The sequence below is a fragment of the Pleurodeles waltl genome, chromosome 7, assembly GCF_031143425.1.
Source record: "Pleurodeles waltl isolate 20211129_DDA chromosome 7, aPleWal1.hap1.20221129, whole genome shotgun sequence".
Classification (NCBI taxonomy): domain Eukaryota; kingdom Metazoa; phylum Chordata; class Amphibia; order Caudata; family Salamandridae; genus Pleurodeles; species Pleurodeles waltl.
Window position 1 is genome coordinate 355,514,172 of NC_090446.1, and position 26,090 is coordinate 355,540,261.

Consider the following 26,090-nt stretch of genomic DNA (forward strand, 5'->3'; position numbering starts at 1 on the left):
TCCCCTCGCAGTCCCCCTCCCCAAGCCTTATTAGACCCTGGGGACCCCTTTCCCCTGGGCCAAATTCAATGATTATGGGGAGGTGGGCATGCAACCCTCCTCCACGACCCTTCTTGGGCCCTGAGCCCCCCATCCTTGTGGGTACCAGGGTACCATTTACAAAGATGTTGGCCCAGGGGATGGGGTCCCCAGGTCCTCTTAGAGGCTTAGGGTGGTGGGCTATGCATCCCTTCTCCTAAAATCATCTATATGCTAATCAAATCACACAAGTCTGCAGAACCTCTGCAACAGGAACTATACAAAGTGTTTGAGCATTAGTTGCTCAAAAACTGCTGAAAAGATTTACACCAAATCATAAAACGCACTCTTTGAGTTCTAAGATTTAGCTTTCTGCCAAATTTGGTGTAAATACATTCAGCGTTTGGACTGTAGCTGAGTCACAATTCCTATAGTAAAATGGATTGGAAAAACACATTTGGGACCTCCCTTTTTTTAAAATTTATTTTTTTAATAAAAACTCTGCACTCATTTCATGCATCACCCCAAACCTTTCCATGTACAAACTGATCAACAACTAGCAGTTTTTTTTTTTTTTTTTTAAAGTTTTGTGGCGATTCCTCAAACGGCTACAAAGTTATCAACACACAAAAGGCATGTCTTATGGAAACACAATCCTAACTTTAACTACCCAGTGGAGGCTGCCACTGGATTGTCCATCTGTCAATCTAACTATCTAATTTCATATTACATATGATTTTTTTTTCTTTGGGGGAGCTTACCACCCCTAAACCCTAAAGTTAACTTACCACCCTATACTGCTACCCAACCCTAAACTCAAAATGTACTCTTACTACCCTTTACCACTACCCATCCCTAAAGTTACCCCTACCATCCTTTGACACGGTCCACCCCAAACCCAAAAATAATCGTTCCCACCTCTAAACACAGATAACAGCCTTTACCATGCTGACATTACAATGCAATGCCTTTACCACGCGTCCATTACCATGCAATGCCTTTACCACGCATTTTTACCGCATATATGCCTTTACCACACATGTGTCTTTACCATGCATGGCTTTTCAAGAAAACTGTAAGGCAGTAGGCAGTCATAGTTAGGACCTTGTTTCCATAGAAAAAGCATTTCTGACGTGCCTACATACGTGGCACTGTTTGACAAATCTTCACAAAATTTGCCCAAAAAAAATTGTCAAGGTGGGTCTTGTTGTGCATGGAAAATTTCGGGATGATCCATCAAGTGGGGGCTCAGAAAATGGGGAAGGGGGGGGGGGGAGGGGGAAGGTCGTCAAAAGGTTGTTCCCATGTTAATTCCAATAGACTCTTTAGAGACGACTGCATCCTGAACCACTGGACAGAATTACACCAAATTTGCAAAAGCATCACCCCCTTTTTTTATTTGGTGTAAATCAGTTCAGATATTAAAGGGAAGATATTAAAGGGAGAGAGATCTCCTGGAGCCATTAATGGCCCTGTGTACCCCCACCTCCCAGGGCTGGCTTCTGCTAGCTGTTTACGTTTGCTTAGCGGAGCTGTCAGCTGTCAGCCAAGCACAAGCAAACACACCGCTTTCAGCAGGCGGTAGCTCTAAAAATGCTCCTGCTTGCTGAAATCTCAGTTTTCACCTCTTAGCAAGGAAGGAGATGAAAACATTGCTGCCACATTCAGGGAGCTGCTATTTAAAGCAGTTGTCTGCACGCAGGAGCAATGGTGGCTCCCACAGGAGACGGGAGCCGTTGGGACCCTGGGGGTCTTGAGGCTCCCCCCCCCCCCCGGTGCCCTGAGGTTTTAATGGATGCCCCGGGCACCCTTGAATATATGACCTGGCCTCGGGATGGGGTCGAATTTGGCCTTGGGGGGGCGATCCGTCTAAACCCCCCCCCCCCCCCGAATATTTTTTTAATAGCCCGGGGAGGTGGTGCAGAGGGGTGGTCTGCATGACCCCACCTATTGTTTTCAAATGTAGCACCAGGGCAGGTAGTGGTCCCTCAGGCCTGTGTGCCCCCTCCCTCCCCCCCCATATATTTTTCAAATGTACCAGGGAGGTAGTGGTCCCACAGACCGGGGGAGAAGGGGGTGTCTGTGTGCCCCCCCCCAACCAATATATTTTTCAAATGTACCAGGGAGGTAGTGGTCCCATGGACCAACGGGGGGGGGGGGGGGCGGGGGGGTCTGTTTCCCCCCTGCCTCCAAAAGTTGTTTATTATGTAGCCTCAGGAGGGTGGTGATCCCCAGGGTGTCCCTGGGACCCTGGTTTAGGGGTGGGCAAGGGTATAGGGTGGTAAGGTTGATTTTAGGGTTTGGGGGTGGCTTAGGGAATTGTATGGTGTTTTCTTTTAGGATTTAGAGATGGATATGGAAATAGGGTGGTAAGGGAAGTATTAGGCTTTATGGGCGAGTAAGGGATTTGAGGAGTGGTAGGGTGTATTTAGGGGTGCCTAAGCGTATAGGGTAGTAAGGGTGTTTTTAGGGTTTAGGGGCGGCTAAGGGAATTGGGTGGTAAGGGTGTTTTTAGGATTTGGGGTGGCTAAGGGTATGGGTGGCAAGGGTACAAAAAAAGAGAGCATTGGGATTTTTCCCAAAACTAAATATTTATTTTTATAATAATGGTAAATAATGGGGGGTTTGGGGGGTTCCCCCACTGAAAAATATAAGGTGTGTGTGTGTGTGTATATATATATATATATATATATATTCACACACATACATGAGTTTCACTTACCTTACATATACTTACCTTGCATTGTAAAGGAATGTGTGGTAAAGGCATTGCGTTGTAGTTGATGCCTGGTAAAGGGATGTGTTGTAAATGAATGCTTGCATGCTAATGTCTTACAGCCCTTAGCAATGGTTACCTTGAGCACTGATAGGGAGATCCCTAAAGTGATATCTTCTGTGACCAAAGTGCCATGAATTATTCATTATTGTGTCAGATATTGGATACAGTGGTGTAACAAAGGCCCCCGAGGTCCAGGTGGCCCCCTCAGCACTGGCCAGCGGGCACCTGAGTGAGTCTGGAGGGGGCTACCTCCATGTACTTAGCAGGAGGACCTCCTCAAATTTAATTACGACTCTGATTAGATAATTCGGGGAGGAGAACTGTAGCAAGTCTGTAGATAGCAACCAGCTGTCCGAGAGAGAACTTTTCACCCTGGCTGAAATAAGAAAGGACGATCAGAAAGCAAGCACAGCCCCAGAACTAGATCACACGTCTGTAGACCTTTACATAGCAGATGTACATACATCTGGATCCCCCTTTATTACGCATTAAGTTTAATCTCATATTAAACACTAATACAATCCCAACCTCTTGGAAGGAAGTTGAAATAGTTCTCATTTTAAAGAGGGGTATCAGAGCCTTCCAGGCAATTAAAGCTTAATCTTGTTGATAGATGCAGTGGCTGACATATTTGGATTAACTGTTCTCATTATTTAGGGAGTGCTGGGTGACTGTCAGGATTTCGGGCTGGAGTAGTTACTGTTTAACACTATTTTAGGTTGTCTATTTTATGTAAAGTTTGTGAAACTTAGCATTGGGATGTGCTTTAGAAACACTTTCATGCATCTGGTAACTGTAGATGTGTTTTCCATATTTATTAGCAGTCTAAAAGATCGCATTTCATAATGGGGTATGTAGAAACCAAACTGTTCTACATGATAATTGGGGATGAAATAACGTCAATGCACAAACTTTCATGTTATGTGATCATAGATCAGCATGCCTGCAGTCAGGACACCATCAGACTGCAGACTAAGAGCCTATAAAAGTAAAATACACAAGCATTTGGATGATGTTATTTTCCTACTCTATAACTTTTCGGATTCCACCCTGACACTTTTTTGCTGCATCTTACACGCTGCAGAATGTCTAATCCAGGTCCTGCAGAAACATGATTACTTCACTTCCATCCTGATGGAACTCTGTTGGCTCGAATTGCCAGGCTACACCATCTCCACAACTAGTTGCATCACTTACAACCAGAAACCCTGTTTATCCTACAGACAAGCTTATCATCTCTGGTGGTCCTTGGCACACCCACAGCCATGACACCATCAGACTAAGAAGTGTCAAGAAAAGAAACAAAACAAGACAATATACCTTTTCCATCTATGCACCAAGGATCTGGAACAACTTTCTGTGTCCATTAGGGCCTCCACAACTCTGCTCCAATTTAGGAAGGAGTTGAAGACTCATCTCTTTAAAGAACACTATGGGCCAGATGTATGTAGCTATTTTCATGTCGCAAATGGCCTAATTTGCAGAAATGGGCTATTTGCAACATGAAAATAGCATTTTGACGTGTACAAATGCTATTTTGCGATTCAGTAATCTATTTACCGAATTGGAAAAAAGTTTTTTTTTTTTTTGTCGCTCTTTGGTGCGTCCCTTCCAAATAGCGAGTCGCAGTGGTACTGTTTTGCGACTGTGAATGTGGTCGCAAAACAATTGCAGTTACCACCAACTTCAAGTTAGTGGTAACCCATTTGCAAACAGGAAGGGGTCCCCATGGGACCTCTTCCCCTTTATGAGTGAAAGAGAAAAAAAAATTCAGAGCAGGTAGTGGTCCCCTGGACCACTGCCTTCTCTGGAAAAAAAATTATAAGAAACCTTTTCATTTTTTTTGTTTGAAATGCATCCTGTTTTCCTTTAAATAACGCATGCTGCATTTAAAAAAAAAAAAAGTTGTTAAAAAGCTGCCACATACATGGTGGTCTGCTGTCCCCAGCAGGCCTTTATTCCTGTGAGTGCTGCCATTTTCAATGGGGTCACAAATTGCGACCTACCCCATGAATATTCATGAGGTAGGTCATTTGCAACCCAATTGGAAATCACTAAATGTGTCTGAGACACATTAGTAATATTTCATTTTGCAAGTCTCTAATTGCGAGTCACAAAAGATCTCAATTCGAGACTCGCAACATGAAATGGCCATACATCTGGCCCTTATATCACCTTACTGTGATTGTCCATAACCCAGCTTCTTCTCCTCTTACTGATTGAATCAATACTATTCTTTGACCATTTACAACGCTCCGCAGGCTTTTAGCTAGCTGTATGCTGTGGAATTGCCATACACATACATGCACATCGTTCTGTGTGTGGAGCTTACCTTGTGACATATTCCCAACAAAAGGTGGCAAATATCAGGCAGTATCTACTTAAATCCCAATCAACACCCTTAATACTAGTAGGATTACTCACCAGTGCCATCCCAATGAAAACAAGCATTTGCAATGCAATGGGTCTCACATTTGCTTCAGTTAAAGTTATTGGCGTTGTAAATTTCTAACAGGGCTTTTCTTGCCACATATATTGAAAATGAAAAGTTACAGTTGACATAAGTGAGCCGATTCAAAGCGCCATGGCTGCTATGAGCACCAAGAAGAGACACAAAAGGGAAAAGAAGTTTGCTTGCAGTCAAGTGTATTGGCAATCGTACACTTATCCATGTAGCAGGGTCAGTCCAAAAGGTAACAAACCCTCCCCAAGGAGGGAAAAACGTGAAGTATTTACCAATTATAACAAAGGATTTTTGAACGGCAAGCCCATGAAGAGTGAATGTAATGGGCATGTGGTGTGCATGGTTAAAAGCCCACAATACTTACAACAGGTCAAAGGGCTTGTGCACTCGACTTAAAAATGGAAGGAGGACTGACCAAAAGGTAGGCATTATTTGACTGCAGTGAAGTGGTATGGGGTCTATAGACGTCTTGAGCAAAATTTCACATCAAGTCCGAAACCTTTAACCATGTCCATAACTTGTTAACAGAGAAACTTGGTGAGCAAAGCATAAATCAATGCTGGCTGACTAAAAACAGTATGATCTGGAGGGAAAATTCGTATCACAAGCATTTGCAATGCCGTGGGCGTGGTTAAAAGCCCACAATTCTTACAAGTGAAAGCGCGTGCGTGCTTGACCGAAAAATACGCAGTGGCCAAGACACACTAAAGCGGCAGGTTGATGGGCCTATAACAGCAGAGAACATTCTGATAGGCTTGTTCAGCATCCAATGATCCATAAAAGTAATTAGGGATTATTACTCACACACACTGTAGACATTCAAACTGGCTGCAAAAGCTGAATCTTCTAATACGCATTCCGATATCAGTTACATGTAGTCCGTCCTTGCCCTCAAAGCGGATCCTGTTCATTTTATTTTGTGATTAGCAATACGTGTACCAAATTGGTCTAGGTCCAGCCTTTTATGCACACTTTGATACTGTGCAAAACCTACGGCATTTGAATCTCAGTATTGGGAAATTCCAAAACCATTACTCGAAGAGCAACATCGATGTTATTTAATTTGAAGCCAATGCTGCCATCCTGTGGACTTTTTGGATATATGTGTCCTTTGAATACAATTGCGTTGAATTTTAGCTTTCAGCCATTGAGTAGTTTCTTTTATTTCAACTAACAGAACGCTTCAGTGCGCTTCAGTTATTCGTCATTTTCGTTTTTTTTAAATAATCAAATCATTAATAAACTATGGTAAATATCGCCCACCTTACCATTACAATGTCCTTTATTACATTAGAAATAGGCGTTGCGAAACAAGATTCTGTCTTTTTTTTTAAATAATTAACTCATGGGGTTTCTGTTTTTAGTCGTGACAAGATTTCATGATCTTGGAGTATAAAAATGTGTCACTGGGCTATGAGCCAGGGCACATTAGAGTTACATCATGTCTGTGTCCAATGCCGGTACGGAACACATGTCCACCTTGGATATTCTGCTGTTTCGACCCTATAGAAACGCCAGCAGATAGTCCTAACTATCCTATCCTCTGCGCCTCGACAGGAACACATTTTGTCGTAATATGACGTAATGGCAACAGCAGAACCTCTTCGTTGGTACCACTAGATGGCTCCTCAGGAGGGTCTTGGAGTGTGGACATTTGAGCTTCCAATGTGTCCTGTTGAGAGGAAGCCCTAGAAGGACAGGAAAATGTATCCACTGAAGCTGAAAATAAAGAATCCCAAGCATGTGCAATGCAGCGAGTCTCGCATTGCTCGAGTTAGAACTATTAGCGTGGTCAACTCCTAACCGGACTTTTCTTGCCACATAAACTTAAAATGAAAAGTAATACAATTTCACATAAGGGAGCTGATTTAAAGCGCCGTGCCATGAGCGTGAAGAGACTAATCAGAACAAAGACCGGTCCGGTTTTGCCTTTGCTGGTTGGCCATCATTAGCTTCGGCTGTAATTGGGGCACCACCATGAATAGAGTGCCACGAGCACAGTCATAAAAACAAAAAAAAAAACGAGCACGATTAGTCTGTGTAAAACCTTGAATTCGCGAAGGAGCACTAGGAGAAACAATAGAATTAAACTGATAGTCATCACGGAGGTGGCCATTACACACAGGGCTCACACAAGACAAATGTTAGGGAGATGAATACATACCAGACATTCTGTAACAGCAAATAAAACAATTTATTAAAATACAACTTTATGAAACCCTAGAACGTTATTATTGCACAACCGTTTTAAATATTAATGTAGAAAAAATCATCCTACTTATTACGCACAATTTGCAACTTCACTGGAAATGACATTTTTCTTTAAGGGAATAGGAATAATGTGCTATGCACAGGTCGAGGAACCAACCCAGCAACATGTCTGGCAAATAACTTTACAGTTCAACTTCGTTTGTTAAAAGAAGGTGACTAATTGATGGTGTGGGGGCCTAGACTTCATTAAAAAAATGAATCGAGAACAGAACTTGTATATTTGCTTACAAACCGCAAAAACGTTATTGTATCAAAGTAACACTCTAAACCAGCTGCAGAAAGTTATCATGTATATGCACATCTGCTCCTGAATAGCTGAAAGTTGTCTTGCTCCCAAACTGGTGGCACAAAGCTGGCAGTGCACTGATGGACACAACAGTGTCTCGCCTAATCTGGTGGTGTCGTGAGGCAGTTGTGGTAAATTTGTCAAATTCTGGTACTTTTCTGCATTGTGTACTACAGCCATAGTAACTCCTGCTTCCATAATCTTGTGAAAGAGTTCTCTCTGGTCCCGACAGTGCTCAGGATTGAATACTTGGGGGACATGTCTTTTCTGTTACTGGAGGCCATTTTCAGGGTACTGGTAGATGCACATATAAATGTCACAGAAGAACCTTCTGCTCAGTTTGTCCATCTGGTTGACATCTACGGCTGCAAACTGCTCTTCCGACATGGCCAGGTAGTCCCCAAGCTGGGGACAAACTTGGGTCATAGGGACATTCGTTCCCATCGCATCTCCTAGAGGGAATAGGAAAAGCATCAGAGAGTTGCCAATCATGCAGTGAAACAAAGGACATAAGAGCAACTGGTTGTATCTCCGTATGTGTTTTGATATGCAAAAAAATATGGTTCTAATAGGATGACGCAATATCTGTAATATATGAAAAAAGCTTTGCTAAAATAAAAAAATAAAAGGTTTCCTAAGATATCAGTGATGCATGCCGCCTGCTAAAAGTATTTGTAGGAAGTTGGCTCTGTATATACTAACTCAAAGTGAGAGATAGTGTGCACAGAGTCCAAGGGTTCCCCTTAGAGGTTGATAGTGGCAAAATTAGATAATACTAATGCTCTATTTTGTGGTAGTGTGGTCGAGCAGTAGGCTTATCAGAGGGTAGTTGTAAGCATTTGTTGTACACACACAGGCAATAAATGAGGAACACACACTCAAAGACTTAACTCCAGGCCTATAGGTTTTTTTTTTAATAGAAAAATAGATTTTCGTAATTTATTTTAGAACCACAAGATTCAAGATTGTAGGTAAGTACATAAAATGCAAGGTACTTCACACAGGTAAGTATAGGACTTTGATTTAAAACAGTAGTACACACAGTTTTAGTTAAAATGGCAGTAAGCTATTTTAAAAGTGGACACTGTGCAAAAATGTTTTCGCCGTTCCTTTTTCGTGCTTACCGCGCTTTCAGGTACCACTAGTTCTTTTTATTCGTGATTTACACATTTTTATTGCGAGTTTAGGACTCACTTTTTTCAGCAAAATCTTTAAATCTCATTAATGTCCTTGGCTTGCCTATACGGAGTGCATTGTACTAAGGTATAAACAGGTCTTTGTGGTCATGTCAATCACGAGCATGTTACTTACATAAGCTTAAATTTATGACGACTTTTCCCTGTTTTGATAGGGAATATATTTCAATTGAGTTGATTTAGAAACTTGTGACAAAAAGGTTTTGTTGGGGAATTTAAAGGTTCATGGTAACAATGTGTTTTATGAGCATGATGCTCATACTTGAGTGTGAAAGAGGGGGGTAGTCATTTTTCTTAAACGTCAGTATGTTCTCAGTTATTTGTATCATATAATTAATATTGTTTGTACAAGTGAGTTCTTATTATTGGTTTTTACGTTCAGATTTCTATCGACAATTGAGACAATTGATGTCTGAAGTTTGTTATTATTGTTCTGAATTGGGTACGTTTCTATTTCCTTAGAACTTTTTATTTCTTTCACACCATTTGGATTTTAAAAAGCGCTTGCTTATACACTTCATTTTTTAGTATGTACTTACATCACGTGAGTGCCAGTTTGTATTTTCATTTCTCCTTATTCACCATTAAATAGGACTATAACCACTTTCTATTTTCCTTTTTTCCTCTCACAATAAGAATAAGAATAGTGTACTTTCCTAACTTCATCTATGGCCACACTCTACTAACACTCCTTCAGGACTTCAATCCTTGGCTAACACTGGGGAGTCTGTGATGGCACTATACCGTTATACTTACAAATCTCACCATGAGGGAGCACAACACGCACCGCATGATATGCACGGAAAGCATGCTTACAATTAGGTAAGATCTGACATGCAACTTAAAATTGTCCATACATATCTTTCACAGCCTTGAGAAAGCCCCCGCCTACTCGCCTATGGGGTGAAACACGTGTTGGCTGTTCTTTCACCGAATATTGCTCCTCATCTCCTTTCCATCCTTGAAAAATTTTGTTTGGACGATTAAGCTGCCAACCCTTGGAACTCCTTTCAGTCTCAAGAGGTTCATTAACTTAATTGAAACACAAACCTTTGGAATTGTTATAACTTTTGCGAATAAACTACTATTGAAGCATTGTGCTCATTATTAGACATTTTTTGGAGTGGGAGCTCACCTTCAATTAATCCAGTATCTAAACACTTGGGAGGGTTAGGGTCCAGGCCTCCGGTTGGAGCTCTCACAACAATTCCAATCTATTCGGCATTTTAAGGAAGTCAACTGGCTGGACGTTTTCCCTTTATTTACTGTGCAAAAATCAACAGTTCCTGGGGGAGGTAAGTTTGGTTAGTTTTCTCAGGTAAGTAAAGCACTTACAAAGTCAGTCTCCTGGGCATAGGCAGCCCACCTTTTGGGGTTCAAGGCAACCCCAAAGCCCCCCACACCAGCAACACAGGGCCGGTCAGATGCAGAGGTCAAAGGAGGGCCCAAAACACATAGGTGCCTATGAAGAACGGGGTGCTCTGGTTCCAGTCTGCTAGCAGGTAAGTACCTACGTCCTCGGGGAGCAGACCAGGGGTTTTTTGTAGAGCATTGGGGGAGACACAGACAAGCACACAAAACACAACCTCAGCGCACAGGGGCGGCCGGGTGCAGTGTGCAAAGTAGGCATTGGGTTTGATATTGAAAGCAATGGAGGGACACGGGGGTCACTCTGGCGATGCAGGCAGAGCACGGGGGGCTTCTTGGGCCAGCCACTGACTGGGCTGGGATGAGGGCCTCCTGCTGGCCACTCTTGCGCTGGTAGGTGGTTCCTCTCGGTCCTGGGGGTTGCAGGTTCAGTGCCTGGTCCAGGCGTCATGTTCCTTTGTTACCAGGCAGTCACGGTTAGGGAGAGCCTCTGGATCCTTTCGGCAGGCGTCGTCGTGGGGGTGCAGGGAGGTCGACTCAGGGCGTCCACGTTGTTGGAGTCGCCTGGGAGTCCTCTCTGCGGTGTTGGTTGTCCTGGACTCAAGCTGGGGGCGTCGGGTGCAGTATGTGAAGACTCTCGCTTCTGGCGGGAAGTGAGAGTCTTTTTAAAGTTCTTTCAAAGTTGCAAGTTTGTTACAGTTTCTGAACAGTGCCGCTGTTCTCTGGAGGTTCTTGGTCCTTTGGGTCCAGGGCAGTCCTCTGAGTCCTCAGAGGTCGCTGGGCCTGCTGGATGCATCGCTGTGCAGGTTCTTTGAGTCTGGAGACAGGCCGGTAGGGCTGGTGCCAAGTCAGTTGTCGTCTCCGTCATCTCTGCGGAGCTTTCAGGTCAGCAGTCCTTCTTGTTGTTGTAGGTTGCAGGAATCTGATTTCGTGGGTTCAGGGTCGCCCCTAAATACTAAATTTAGGGGTGTTTAAGTCAGGGGAGCAGTAGCCAATGGCTACTCTCCTTGAGGGTGGCTACACCCTCCTTGTGCCTCCTCCCTGATGGGAGGGGGCACATCCCTATTCCTATTGGGGGAATCCTACAAAACCAAGATGGAGGATTTCTATAGGCAGGGGTGACCTCAGCTCAGGGCACCTTAGGGGCTGTCCTGACTGGTAGGTGACTCCTCCTTGTTTTTATCATTATCTCCTCCGGACTTGCCGCTAAACGTGGGGGCTGTGTCCGAAGGGGGGGGAGGGCATCTCCACTTGCTGGGATGCCCTGGGGTGCTGATATAACTTGCATGACTCTTTGAGGATCACGCCAGGTGTTACAGTTCCTACAGGGGGAGGTGAGAAGCACCTCCACCATGTGCAGGCTTTGTTCCTGGTCTCAGAGTGACAAAGGCACTCACCCGCTGTGGCCAGAAACTCATCTGGTTGTCGCAGGCTGGCAGAAACTGGTCAGCCTAACACTAGGAGTCGGACTAGTATTCAGGGGGTACCTCTAAGATACCCTCTGGGTGTATTTTTCAATAAATCCCACACTGGCATCAGTGTGGATTTATTGTGCTGAGAAGTTTGATACCAAACTTCCCAGTTTTTTTATTGTAGCCATTATGGAACTGTGGAGTTGTAATTGACAGACTCCCAGACCATATACTTTTTATGGCTACCCTGCACTTACAATGTCTAAGGTTTGGCTTAGACACTGTAGGGGCATAGTGCTCACACAACTATGCCCTCACCTGTGGTATAGGGCACCCTGCCTTAGGGCTGTAAGGCATGCTAGAGGGGTGACTTACCTATGCCACAGGCAGTGAGAGGTGGGCATGGCACCCTGAGGGGATTGCCATGTCGACCTAGTCATTTTCTCCCCACCAGCTGTGAGGCAGTGTGTATGTGTGCTGAGTGAGGGGGCCCCAGGGTGGCATAATACATGCTGCAGCCCTTAGAGACATTCCCTTGCCACACGGTCACAGGGCCCTTGGTACCAGAGGTCCATTTACAAGGGACTTATCTGTGTGCCAAGGCTGTGCCAATTGTGGGAACAAAGGTGCAGTTTAGGGAAAGAACACTGGTGCTGGTGCCTGGTTAGCAGGGTCCCAGCACACTTTCAGTCATAACTGGCATCAACAAAAGGCTAAAAGTTAGGGGTATTAAAAAGTAATACTCATTGGGTGAGAAATGTAAAATTGTTTATTAAGGGTGACCGCTATTATTTATTGTTACAATCTTGACAAATGTTAAGGGAGCCTGAATAATGTGAATTATACTAATTAGGGTTAAGAAAATATATGAGAAATGCTGGCGTTTGTATTTTTGGAATTGCTGAACGACTCGATCAAAAGTAATATTCCACAACAAAGTAACTAATTTTAAATTGAAAACTGACGTTGCTTGATTCAGTTTGTGCCACCAATTGATTCTGCTCCTATTGAATGACAACTGCCTGGAAAACATCCCTCCAGTTTGTGTGCAAATAAGGCCACTAAAAGCAATAATTTGCTAATGTCACATAAATATAACTGTATTCTAGAAGTAAATGACTCCATTGTTCTTTGGCCAGATATAAAAACATTTTGATTAAATTCCTTGGCTCCTGAGACACACCACCACTATTAAGAAAACGGCTTCCACCTACTAGAGCAACACAGAAAGCAGACTCCAAGTTGCACAAGACAGTCCGAGCGGCATGCAAGTGTGCGAGACAAAGCTTAAACAGTAAGGCACACTGTCAGTTGTAGTATGAGCTCAAGCCTGCAGTCCTTAATTTGCGCCGGTGGCTGCAGGTTGTAGGCCTTGGCACTCTATTCTGGAGACGAGGACTCATTTTTGATCACCAGACTTTGTCACATACAAGAGTGAGAAAGGCAGAAAAGGTAGAAAAAAGGCAGAAGAGAAAGATAGAAAAAGACTAAAAGAAGTAGAAGACAGTGATGGAAAAGAATCTGAGTGAGATGAAGGACAGGAGGTGTAGGGCAGTGAAAGAAGAAGGCAAGAGTTGGAATTAAAACTAGGTATCCTTGATGTTTAGCAACCCCAGCATTCAGTAGGGATAAGAAAAACGTTCATCTGCTCTGCTTTTTTTAAAGGTTTACTCCCTCTTCCAACCCTCGACATAGACAAGATACAGATTAGTACACTGATGAGCAACTACTCAGCACTATGCTGTATAAGGGCTTTCCCCCACTTTCATTAGAGTACAATGGATAGGAGACAGTCTCACCGCCAACCATGACAGAGGGTCAGTCGAACTGAGCTGCTTGCATGCTCACACATGGTAATTCTGCCCTTTTCCTGTATCCTAGAGAGAAGAGTGAGGTGGAGGTGGAGGGGGTGGGCAGGGCAGAGCAGAAGCTGCGGCCTTGGGGCAGTCTTATTTACAGCAGGACTCTGCAAGAGGAAATCATTCTCAAAATCTGTAAAATAATCCATGCCATTAACAATCACTGCTGCCTGATATCAGGCAATACACACTGTCGCTGACCCTGCTGCACACTGCAGTTAACATATTCTTAAAAGTATTCTTAATTTTTCTCTTTGTATGCCGGGCTTATTGCATTTTTTTAAATTGTTTTACAAGAAACAAGGTTCACCGTAGATAGAAGACAAATTAGCCATATCAAATTCAGTAGTGAATCATTTGATCGAAAATAGAGTAAGAACCAGCTTCTAAAGAGCAGGAATGCATTATCTTTTCTTGTAGGCAGAAATGGAGGTGCAGAGAAAGTGCCAGAGTCAAGGAGGGCTGCTCGAGATGGAAATGGAATTCTACACCACACTGCGGTTAAACAGACAGCCAATAGCCTTGAACTATTCAGAGCCAAACAACAATATTTAGCCTCAGTATTCTTGTGTATTCAGTGAAGACACTTGACAAGGAATGAGAAGTAAGATAGAGTAAGTGTGCACCAGGGAGACTACCTTTATTCTACACCAGGCAGCGATTCAAACACCAAGATATGATATCCTTGAAATAATCAGATGCAAACTACAATATTTAGCCTCAGGATTCTTGTATATGTAATAAAAACACTGGAAACAAAATGAGAGGGAACACTGTGTAATCTGGCCTTTACGATTTGAGTGTAGGCCTCACTTTTTGCAGTTTACCCAAATATGAATTATGAACCAAAAGGATGCTCAACCACTGAAAACAAGGTTATTTACTTTGATATGGTTAACAGTTTCCAAGAAAAATGACAGATGTTGCAAAGGATGGAAATCATTTTTTACAGTTGAAATTTACTTTATAACCCTAGTTTCCTTACAGTATTATGTCTTCTCTGGGTTTTCATTGGATTCAGTCAAGAAACCTTGGCATGACACACATCATGAATTTATTCAAGTCATAGAGAAGACTTCTTACCTAATCTCCCAGCCATGCTGTCGAAGAACACCCAGGAGTTTCTGCCCGGTCCGTACTTCACAAAGGAGACGAAGTGGCTGGTCTTTATACAAAGCACGGCAAAGAGCTGCAGCACGTGCCTTGTGACGAAAGAATTGGGTGGCCCTTCTGGATAGTCAATATCTTTGGGTCTGTGTTCCCTTCTCTGTCTGTGAGAATGAACCTTTGGCAAACAAAGCAAGGTTACAATTATGTCAGTGATTCTCTGGTTGTGTCCAGGAGATCTAGCCAACAGTTTTCCTTAATGTAGTAAATTGTGGAGCCTATATGCCCAGAGACCAAGTAAGCAGATGTTAATACAGAAACGTAAAATACATTTTAAAATATCCTCAGCATACAAAAGAGGCACTGGTGCTTTATATATCAATAAATATTCTCCAATCAGTGTTACAAAGCATTCGTTCATCATTTGATAAAACAATTTCTTACGTTTGTTACACCTATTTCAGAAAGAAATGCCCTACATTGTCAATTACTAAAAATCACATAAAATCATGTACCAGATAGAGTACTGCAAGCTCCTAAAAAATTACCGATTACTTTCACAAACCCTTTTGTCCCATAAGAATCTGGGACATAATTTAATATACTCATTATCCAGAGTAGCATGTCTCACAGAAATATAAGCATCAAATGGCAAAGAGTTTTAACATATCAAAAAAGTCCAAATTATTTCTTGTCAACTTGTCCATGTAGAACACATATATCGAATTCCAGTACAAATGGCATTTGTTTTCATAAACCGGACATGTAACTTACTATTTCCTTGTTCTACTGCCTTAAAAAAGCACCCACCTGTGGGAATATCTCACTGTATGCCTCTAAAGCTGTTTTTTTTAGGTAAATTGCCCAGGCCTTCATTTATAGCTAAAACACTTAGAGGGCTTATTTACAAGCCTCTCGGCGCCGCATGAGCATCACTTTTATGGATGGTCTGGCGGCGCACACTGCAGGGCCATATTTACAAGGCCACATAAAGCCACCCTACATGTCTTTTTATTGCCCTGTAAATATGGACTGAGGCAATGCAGTGCAAGTTGCTGTGTTGCCTCAACCTGCGACAGGGAGGCGTGCCATGGACATTGTGGTGGGTGTTCCCATGTAACACCCATGGCATTTGACACATTCCCAGATTTACAAGATTTTGTAAACCTGGGAATGCATCAGAAGCCTGCCCTCCCCAGGAGAGATGCAGGGGAGGGTCAAGGGAGATGCAAGTAGGCTTGCGGCTCTGCCCTGCGAAAAAAGCTTTAAAATATGCCACTTATTCTCTGCTTCCTTCTATTGCCAACGTGATGGGATACAAAAAAAGTAGTGATTCCTCAATTCTGTAGCATTCAATGTGGAGAAGTGTGGCTCAATGGTTAGAGCGGCATACCCTGATGCAGAAATCTGGCCCGGGACCAGGGTTCAATTCCTGCCTCGGCGGGTCTTGGGCTCAATTTCCTCGGACCGGATAATTCTCGCATCGGTGCCTAATCTAATTCGTGGGTCCCACTCTGTAACTCTGGGCAATAGCTTGCTTAGTCGCCCCAACAGCGCTGGGATGCCTGGCTTCACCTTGGAGGTTGCCCAGGAGTGGGCACCTCGCAGGTAAAAGGCAGGAGGGGTTCCACAGCGGTATGCGTACAGCACCTTGAGACCCTAACGGGTGAGTAGTGCGCTATACAAGTACGAAGTTTTACCTCTGTAAAAACACCTCTCAAAATGGGGTTTCCCACACCTGGATCTTTGCACCAACAGAATACAAAAGAAGGAGAGTGTTCTTCTCCAGATTCTGTCAGGCCAGACAAAAAAAGGAATGCCTTTTTGAGCAGCTGATCAAGGAAATTTCCATCAATTTGGCTGATCCTGACAAAGTCTTAACCATCTGGCCTGTTCCAAAGCTAAATTGAAGCTAATTGCTCCAGGTTGGCTTTAGCAATGGTAGTACAATGATCTCTTTCATGTCAGAACATCTGTGTACGAGTCCGGACCATCTATCCAGGCTTCCATGATAGACCTCACACTGCATCCATGCACCAGAGCCACTTATATTTTCAAATGGAAAAGGTTCTGCATGTGGTCATATTCTATTTACTAAAATAGCAAAGACAATTTTGCAATTCTCTTTAATTAAGGTACATCCTGCCGCTATTACGTCCTATCTAAATCGTGCTTCACAAACATCTTTTTCAGAGTCCCTGTCATTAAAGATTTCTTGTCTTATATAATCTTGAATTAATTAGATTTGTTTCAAGAAAGTTGATAGAGAGGTAAGCAATTATGTTTTCTTTATTTGTCTGAAATCAAAGAAAAGAGAATGGTAGAATTTTTAAGATTGCAACTTGTCAAAGAGCCTGATTACCATTGAAATAAACATTAGGTTACCCTATGTACGTATGCAAGGTTAAAGATTTCTTAGAATGTCTTAAGAAAGGCTTTCCATCTACGAGACAGCTTTCACCTTCTTAGGAGCCTATTGCAGTTATTTATAGGCTCACAATCCCTCTGTTTGAGCCAATTCATACAACCTCCATTTTGCATCTCTTCTTGTTTCCTTGTCTTTTCTTAGTAGCTATAACTTCAGCACAAGGAGGCAAAACTATTCTGACACTATGCTTGAATGAGCCATACACAGTTTTTTTTTTACCAGAATAGAGTGCTTATGAGCATATACCCATCCGTTTTCGCCAAAGTTATCTGAGATTCACATATTAATCCGTACGTTTCTCTTCCTAACTTTTTCAGGAAACATTCCTCAGCAGCTCACTCGTAGGAAAGTCTTTTCACAATCTAGACGTCAGAAAGATGTTGCATTTCTGTCTTGATAAGACTGAAAACCTTATGAAGTCAAAACAACTTTTTTTTTATCAATGGGCTCATTTCATAAGGTTTAGCCACTTTCAGGCAGTCCATTTTAGATGGATAGTTTAATGCATCATTGCATGTGCTCAAATAGTTAACACATCTCTTCTGGGAAAGCTAAAAGCTCACTTCACATGCAGAAAGTGCTACCACACTCCTTTTCAGGAATGCTCCATTGCAGAACTTTGAGAAGCAGAAACATAGCAATTTGCACACAGCTCTACTAGACAGTACTGCCTAGACTAAAACACGAGGGGAAAGACTCAAGTTGGTTAAGCCTCTTTTACGGAACCTGGATGACTCATATAAAATTGAAATTAAATCCAAGGAAGGCTGAATTCCACCGAATCTATCAAAATGGCAAACCCACCTCTGACTGGACCTTTGCATTTTTTGTTGATGTACCTCAGTTGCATTTCACATTTTTGTATATTCGTGAGTCAATGCACATTTTTATTTTACAAATATGTGCTGCATTTATTATTGATTGCATATGTACAACATATAATGTTTGTTTTATGATAGTTCGACAGTGCATCAATTATTCATATTTATTTATTTTGTACTTTTATATAGTGCCAGATCAATAATGTGATTTATAATTTGATGTATAATTTAGTGAAAGTGCAACAGAATTCATATGCCAGTTCTTGCATATTACATTATTTATCATGATGTCTGCTTTTTAAAAAACAAATCAGAAAGGATAGGTATGCCTGGTATAGACATGTATTAGGCAGAGATGGCTCTTCTGCTTCCTGGAAGCTTTGCGTGAGCTGAGCTACAAATGTTTATAGTTAAAGCCATTGGCTCCTTGGAGGAAGCAGGTCCTAATCAGTTTGAAATGCAAGAACTGAGACCGCGAGCAACATTCTCGAAGTACATAAACTATACAACACATATTTTGTTCACAAAGGGCTGCTGGCTATATACCATCTCAAGAAAGTCAGAAATACGTTTTTGGTACTAGATACCCTTGCTAGGGGCTAGAGGGGAGGGATATGTTACCAAAGACCGAGTTCAACATTCATTGCAATGAATTACTGAAATACCATCACAATGTTGCAATTTGAACTATTTTTTTGCTTATTAATTGCTTTCATTGCCACTGTCGTGTTTATTTTTATAGGTACTTTGAGACTGGACTAAGACATTAATTGTAATAATGTCTTTAAAATGTATAGTATTATGTGTGTGCATCCATAGGACTGGATGTTGCCTGCAAAGCACCATCCTCAAGTAACGCATAGGTTGTTCATGCATTACAGTCCACCAGATTGCCTTACTCCAGTTGGTTAAGAAGCTGAGCCTATGATTTGCCACAGGGTTTAGAGTTTCACAATGTGTCTCTTATTTTGTGAAGGTGCAAAATACTGTATCAGAATGGCTAAACGGCCTAAAGCTTAGTTGACACTCGCATTAAAGCCATGGAGAGGAGCTCTTTGTGCCAACTGCAATTTATACCAATCCAGAGGCATTTTCTCTCTAGTTCCAATTTAAATCTTGTGAAGTCAGTCTTCACCCCCAGAATCGAGTGTGGAAGTCGTATCATCACTGAAATCTTTAAAGATTGGCCAGCACTGTCAAAACTAAACCTCATTTAGCTGAATGTAGAGTATTCATCATTAGGAAATATGAAGACAAGATGCCTTTTCTTGTGTGCATCACACATAAAGCTCTCTTCTTGCAACAGAAGCAAAAATGTAGGTTTCATGAAGAAAGTGAACAGTAAATGCATTCTATGCATAGCAATCTCTATGGTCACCCACCTGGGCATCTGTTATCGGAAACACTCTGACTGCACACATGAAGCTTGCCACCTCTCTCAGTATTATGAAAGTAGATTTTAATATTAATTTCTAAGTAAATGGCCTCCCATTTTAGTCCTTTAGTGATATAAATGTGTCAGTCAGAGCCTATGTTTAAGTTATTTCCTGATGCTGTACTGGGATCAACTCATGTATATAGTTTCCCTGTATAACTTACACTAACACTTTCTTCTTTAATTATACAATCGTCTGTTCAGGTATTATTTTTTGCTACAACTATGCCAACTGGTTTTATGTCACTACAAGAATCTGCAAAGACCTGCATCCACAATATGAACTAATACCATATTGTCAAGGTATATAGGTGAACATTTGAAATGAAGTAGTGATTGTGAATTAAAAATGAAAAACCAATGCATTTTCAAGTTATAGTTAGATCCCTAATCTATAATTGGCAAAATGGGGATGGAAACCTTAACAAGCTCCACAAAAAGCGCATAACTACGCTCTTCAAATGACAGATACATTTAGAAATGTAAATAATCTTAAAGATGAGATTACATATTATAGTACCCCTAGCACTGTGAAATAAATGACTGACTGTAGAATTTTTTATTGGTTTGAGTATGTATTGGTGTTTATTAACATGGTTAGCAAGTTCTTGTTAGCATGTTGTGCAAATTAAGGATTACGATCTTAACAATAACTTGCAAATTTCAATGTTTGTTCAATATTTTTTGCAAACATAACTCCATTTTGCTGTGTTTTCTGAGTGAATTTCTGAGTTTAAAAAAAAACTTATGTTAAGGTGTTAAAAAAAGCGCAAATTGTGAGATAATAACTGAAGCTAACGTTAATATTTGTTTTTTTTCATTGGCTCTTTCAAGTTTGATCATATATCACATGCAGCAGTTTGAAAGGTCTTTGGCTGTGCACATGGAGGGATAACTTCAGGGCCTGGCCTGAGGCTCAGCCTTGCACCTTAAGTGCTGCCTGTGGCTACACTCCACTGCACATGGCCTTCAACCATGGACACCGGGGGTTGACCCTGGGCCTGGCCTGTGGCCTAGCCCTACACCCAAATCACCACATCCAGCCAATGATCACTGTACATGGCTATCAGACATGCGCAGCAGGGATTATCCACAAGGCCCCAGTTCTGAGCATGTGAGAAAAAACACCCACTGCACATTGCAGCTAGGTCTAAGATGCAGCCCAATCTTCCAAGGGTGTCTAAGCCCTGCTTCAAACAGCCAAAAACTGTGTGTTCTGTGGATCTGCTGAAGAACATGTGGTCTTCAGCCAGGCCATGTGTCCAGCCCTAGCTGACAGCTACCTCCCATATGTGGTTGTTAGCCAAACATAGCTGAAGTGCGCTCAATTATTTTTGTCTTACATTGTTTGAGGATTTGTAACTCCATAGAGCCTAGGAGGATCCATGAAACCCAGTGAAGGTCCAGGCTTTGTGAATTTGATAAGAATCTGTTTTTAAGCATTTACTTTAATTTCAGGAGGGTCCCTTTGATGAAACTCCACATGGGCTGGTGGTGAGGGCAGGCCCAATCCTCCCATTATGCCCTTTTTGTTTTTAGATTTCCCAAGAAGATGCTTGGAGCATGATTTTGGGTTATGGAGGTTGCAACAGAAATGTTTCTGTGACAGCGAATCAGTCAGAAAGTAGCGGATGTGCGTATCTGCAGCCATTTTATGACTCCACAAACCTTATCCAGTAGAGTGCCTTGGTTTTTTAAATTGGATTTTCACAAACTCACAAAGGATCCGTGAATTAACGGTACATACAGCATTGTCTTTTAATGTTTTCATGCCCACTCAAAAACATTTTAAACCCACATTTTTCAAAAATTACAGAATGGATTTACACAAAACCAAGCAATGGCACTTGAGGAAAGTTCTACTTTCTTGCTAAATTTCTGAAAATCTTATTGAGCCGTTGGTCTTCTGTACATATACATATTACACAAGTGGCAATCGTCCTTGTGTAGCTATGTCTAGGCCTGACTTTACATTGAGAAAACATTTTTTGTTTTCTTCATTCCTTTAGCGCTGTACAATTAATCTACTCTAAACTTTACAATAAAAATGTTCATCAGATAGGGCCTAAAAAGAGGGAGTCAAAACGTTACATTTCTCATGTTAACTAACTCCCACATGATCCTTTGCGACCCAATAACCAATACAGAAATTTGACCTAACTGTGCATGAAAGTAGAACTCATATTTGTGCCACATGGCTCACCCATCTCATTGCCCCCACCTCTCTTAGTCCCCGGTTCTCTGCATTATCGGCCTTAATCCTTATCTCGTCTTTCCCTCGGTCTTCACCCCATGTGCAACAGGCCTCCCCAGTGCCCTCTGTTTAGGCTACAGGTCTACACTAGCCCTCGGTTCACACCCCTTGAGGAATGGACCTCATTCCCTCTCTCCTTCCCTGTTGTGGCACAGGCCTCGCATATGCCCACGTCCTCCACTCTTTCTATCAAGGCCTCTCCTGTCGCCCTGCCTTTATCTCTATCTGTCACTGACCTTACCTGTCGCTCCGTCCTTATCTATTTATGTCACATGCCTCACCTGTCGCTCACACAGCTGACAGAACTGCTTGCTGTGTCCAGGTTTGAGTAGCGGATCCATCAGGCACTGCGCGCACTCGGTCTGGGCCAGGCCGCTGCAGATAAAGCACTCTCGAGGAGCTGCAGACAGGAAAAAACAAAAACAATCAGGGTGTGTATTGATTTAATCCCAAGTGGCCAACACCAAGAAACCTTATCATGTTGAACATGGTGTATTTATTTTCCTACATTAGCCACACGTATTGTTATAGTCCTACACAGTAGCCTCATGCCGCACTGCCAGTTCTGCCTAAAGTCCTATTTCACAGTCTCGTTCAGTAATCCAGAGAATCCTTTGCCATCCATCCCAAAATACTGCACATCTTTCGAATTCCGGAGGTTGACTCCAGCACCAACTGTAAAAGTATACCTCACAGCCCCCCACCCAGTATGAATTTCTGCAGCCATACCTCACTGTTACCCTGACTTATCACCTGAGAAAAGCCATATCTCACAGTCGCATGATAATAGCCTCAGTTTGTAATTCGCTCCCCTACAGCCCTGCAGCCATAAATTACAGGCACTTTCACCCATGAGGACCCCAGCAGGTATAACTCATAACCCGCTCCCACTGCCATGATTCCCTCCGCCAGCCTCAACTCACAGCCGCCCTACCCGGGTCGTCCATGCAGTCAGACCTCACAATTTTCGCTTTTATCAATATCTGCAAGAGTCCCCACAGGAATTCTGTCTCTTTGTTGTTCCATCAGTCCCTCCGTCTTCTAGCCACATCCTTCAGTCATGCTGCTCAGTCACGAGTCGTACAACCAGGTCTCATAGCTTCCAGTCACCAGCCTCCGCTCTCAGCCTTGTGATATACTGTAGTAGCCACAACCTATCACGAGTCTCAGCTTGTTGACTGCATCTCAGTAAAGACATATTTTAGGAGGAGCCCTGGTACGGAACAAATTTGAATTTTATTATCCATTTCCTGCAAATTCAATACCGCAGGATGCCATGCAATACTAAACTATAAGTTGAACTTCAGCGGGATCACACGAAACAGTTGAACCATGTCTGTCTTGGGGCCCTGGTTAGAGAGGTGGAGTCAGACGTAGAGGAAGTAGAGAAACAGAGAGGTTTAGACAGAGAAGTAGAACAGAAAAGGGTCACATAGACACAAAGTTAATTTTCCTGGGGGGCCTTGGTAAGCGGTGAGCCCTGGGCATTTGCCCACTTTGCTTCTAGCACTTTCATTGCCTTAACGTTCCACACCTGCATCTATCACTCTCAGAAGCCTCTGAGTGCAATCAGCCATACCTCACGATGTGCCCCCTTGTAGCATCCTTCACTGCATTCATGGTAGAAGTCGTCTCTTAACAGTTTGCTTCAAAGCCTAAATGGCCACATCGGCATTAACATTCAGGCCAGAGAACCAAGATTTTCCCAGCGGTTACCGTTTATATATTTTTTAAAGTTTTATGTTGAAATAATGCCAACTAGCAGTCTCTCTACTATTCCTATCTTGAAATGTTAGTCCTAATGACATAGTATGCAATTATGTCTCAGCAGTTATAGCGATAGCTATGAAGCTCAGTGGTTCAGGTTGGACAAATGTACAGTTTGAGACCTCATGGGTGGACTGCTGTCACTTCCACAAAGAGTTGAATATTGGAGTTTGGGACTGAATATTTGGCTGAAGAGGTCAGCATAGTCAACTAAATATCTATGGGTATACAGTAGATCACTGGTTGAGACTGATTTCGATAAGTGAGGGGGCATCCCTCTAAACGACCATAAGAGTGCTTTATTTTGACACTGATCTTACACAATCCGGCGAGGTGCCTTCAAAATATGGCGAGGAACCAATTTGGGGTATGGCCTGTTAGGGCCGTGGCTGGTGGGCCATTTATATAAAATACCAATAAAAGGTTGTCCGCCAACCAATGATGAGAAATGATTTTGAAAAGTCAGAGATATGTCACTAATTGTATTGCTGAATATTTCTTTATTCTTTTTTGTGTCATTCGTAATTAATCACGCTAAGGGTTTCATTCAAGTATGGCGGGAGCCCTTCCCCTGGTCGGCCAAAGCTTTGACATCCAACCCCCGGTGGAGGACCACCTTCCACATTGACATATCCCTGCCTACCTGGTGGGTATTTCTATGTATTCAGTTTATCTTCTGGTACGCAAATGCACTGAAGGCAGAGCCTGATTATGCTCCACGTTTGTTTAGCCTGCTCAGCATCTGTTTTTTATTTTATTGAAACTAACTCCCAAAGTGGAATTTTGTTTCAGTAAAACAAAAAAATGGTCTTCTACACGGAGTATATCCACTACATGTGGAGGTTACTGTTTGTTTTCCATATGTGAGGTTTTCCAAGCTTTGTATGGCTCAGCCAGACAGGGAATATCCGCGAGGGTCAACCCACCCATTATTGTGGCGGAGCGACCTCCAGGGTGACCTTGCTATTCCAGTGAACAGACCACTAGGCCAAGGGTTTCTGATGGTGGAGACAGCCGAGTCTCTACCGCAAGAAACTCTGCAGTTTCCCAACTCTAAATGAGGTAGGGGAATCACAGGCTGGCGGGGTGTCAGCACCGCAAAAGTTATGGTAGTGCTTCCCTACTTCCAAACTCTAATGGGGACTTACGTTTTTTACCCAAGCTTGAAATAATTCTAATAGTCACAACAGTTAATTAATAAAACATGTATTTCATAATTCACAGTGACTTTCTAACTCTTGTGTTTTTTCAGTATGAATATGCAGTGAGGGCTCACCTAACCAAAACCCGTTCTGCAAGTGTTTCAAATTGTGTCAATCATTTTAAAATAAATCCTAATGAATTCATTCTGTTAATTTCACAAAGCAAAGTGACTGAAATAGAGACAACAATTATGCAAAAATAATTTTCATTTTGTTTAAATATGCCATACTAAGGGATAATGATACAGAAAGGGTGTGAGAAAGTAGCCTCTTTCTAGCATGGTTACTCCCATTTTTGGCCTGTTTGTCAGTGTGTTTTGACTGTGCCAGTGGGATCCTGCTAGTCTAGACCCCAGTGCTTATGGTTTGTGGCCTACTTGTCAGTATGCTTGACTGTGTCACTGGAGTCCTGCTAACCAGGACCCCAGTGCTTATGCTCTCTCTGATTCCAAATTTGTCCTTACATACTGGTAACTCAGTATTTCACTCCAAATTAGCATACTATCCCCCCCTTATAAGTCGCTAGTATATGGTACATAGGTACCCAGGGTATTGGGGTTCCAGGGGATCCCTATGGGCTGTAGAATTTATTTTGCCATCCATAGGGAGCCCATACAAAGGCTTCTACAGGACTGCCGTTGCAGCCTGTGTGAAATAGTGCATGCACTATTTCACAGCAATTTCCACTGCACCAGGTCACTTATAAGTCACCTATATATCAGGCTGGGTGGGTGCAAAGGATCTGTGTGTGAGGGCACCCCTGCACTAGCAGAGGTGCCCCCACATCATCCAGGCCCATTTTCCCAGACTTCATGAGTGCAGCGATGCCATTTTAAGTGTGCACTGGACATAGGTCAATACCTATATCCAGCTTCACAATGGTAACTCCGAATATTGCCAAGTAAGGTGTCTAATAACTAGGAATTGTACCCCAATACTGATTCCAGTATTGGTTGCACAACCCAATGCACTCTGGAGGCTCCACAGTGGACCCCCAGTACTGCCATACCAGCCTTTGGAGGTTTTCCAGGCAGCCCCCGCTGCTTCCACCTTACAGACAGGCTTCTGCTCTCCTTTGGCTTGAGCAGCTCAATCCCAGGAAGGGAGAACAAAGCATTTCCTTTGGGAGAAGGGTGTTACACCCTCTCCCTTTGGAAATAGGTGTTACAGGCATGGGAGGGGTATTCTCCTAGAACCTCTAGGAATGCTTTGAAGAGCACAGATGGTGCCCTCCTTGCATAATCCAGTATACACTGGTTCAGGGACCCCCAGTCCCTGCTCTGGTACAAAACTGGACAAAGGCAAGGGGAGTGACCACTCCCCTGTACATCACCACCCCAAGGGTGGGGCCCAGAGCTCCTCCACAGTGTCCCTGGGTTTTGCCCTCTTGGATTCCAAGGTGGTGGGGCACTCTGGGAGCATC

General features: G+C 42.8%; 1 protein-coding gene across 1 annotated transcript in view; it reads right to left on the reverse strand.

Moving 5' to 3' along the window:
* Window positions 1-7,438: 7,438 nt before the first annotated feature.
* LOC138247253 (ubiquitin carboxyl-terminal hydrolase CYLD-like) overlaps window positions 7,439-26,090 on the reverse strand; it is a 357,524-nt gene continuing 338,872 nt past the window's right edge. Inside the window, exons 9-11 of the mRNA XM_069201980.1 lie at window positions 21,980-22,098; window positions 14,737-14,938; window positions 7,439-8,270 (exon numbers count right to left, since the gene is read on the reverse strand). Of these exons, the coding sequence (XP_069058081.1) occupies window positions 8,089-8,270; window positions 14,737-14,938; window positions 21,980-22,098 (503 nt within the window). The 3' untranslated portion in view covers window positions 7,439-8,088. The remainder of the gene's footprint in view (window positions 8,271-14,736; window positions 14,939-21,979; window positions 22,099-26,090) is intronic.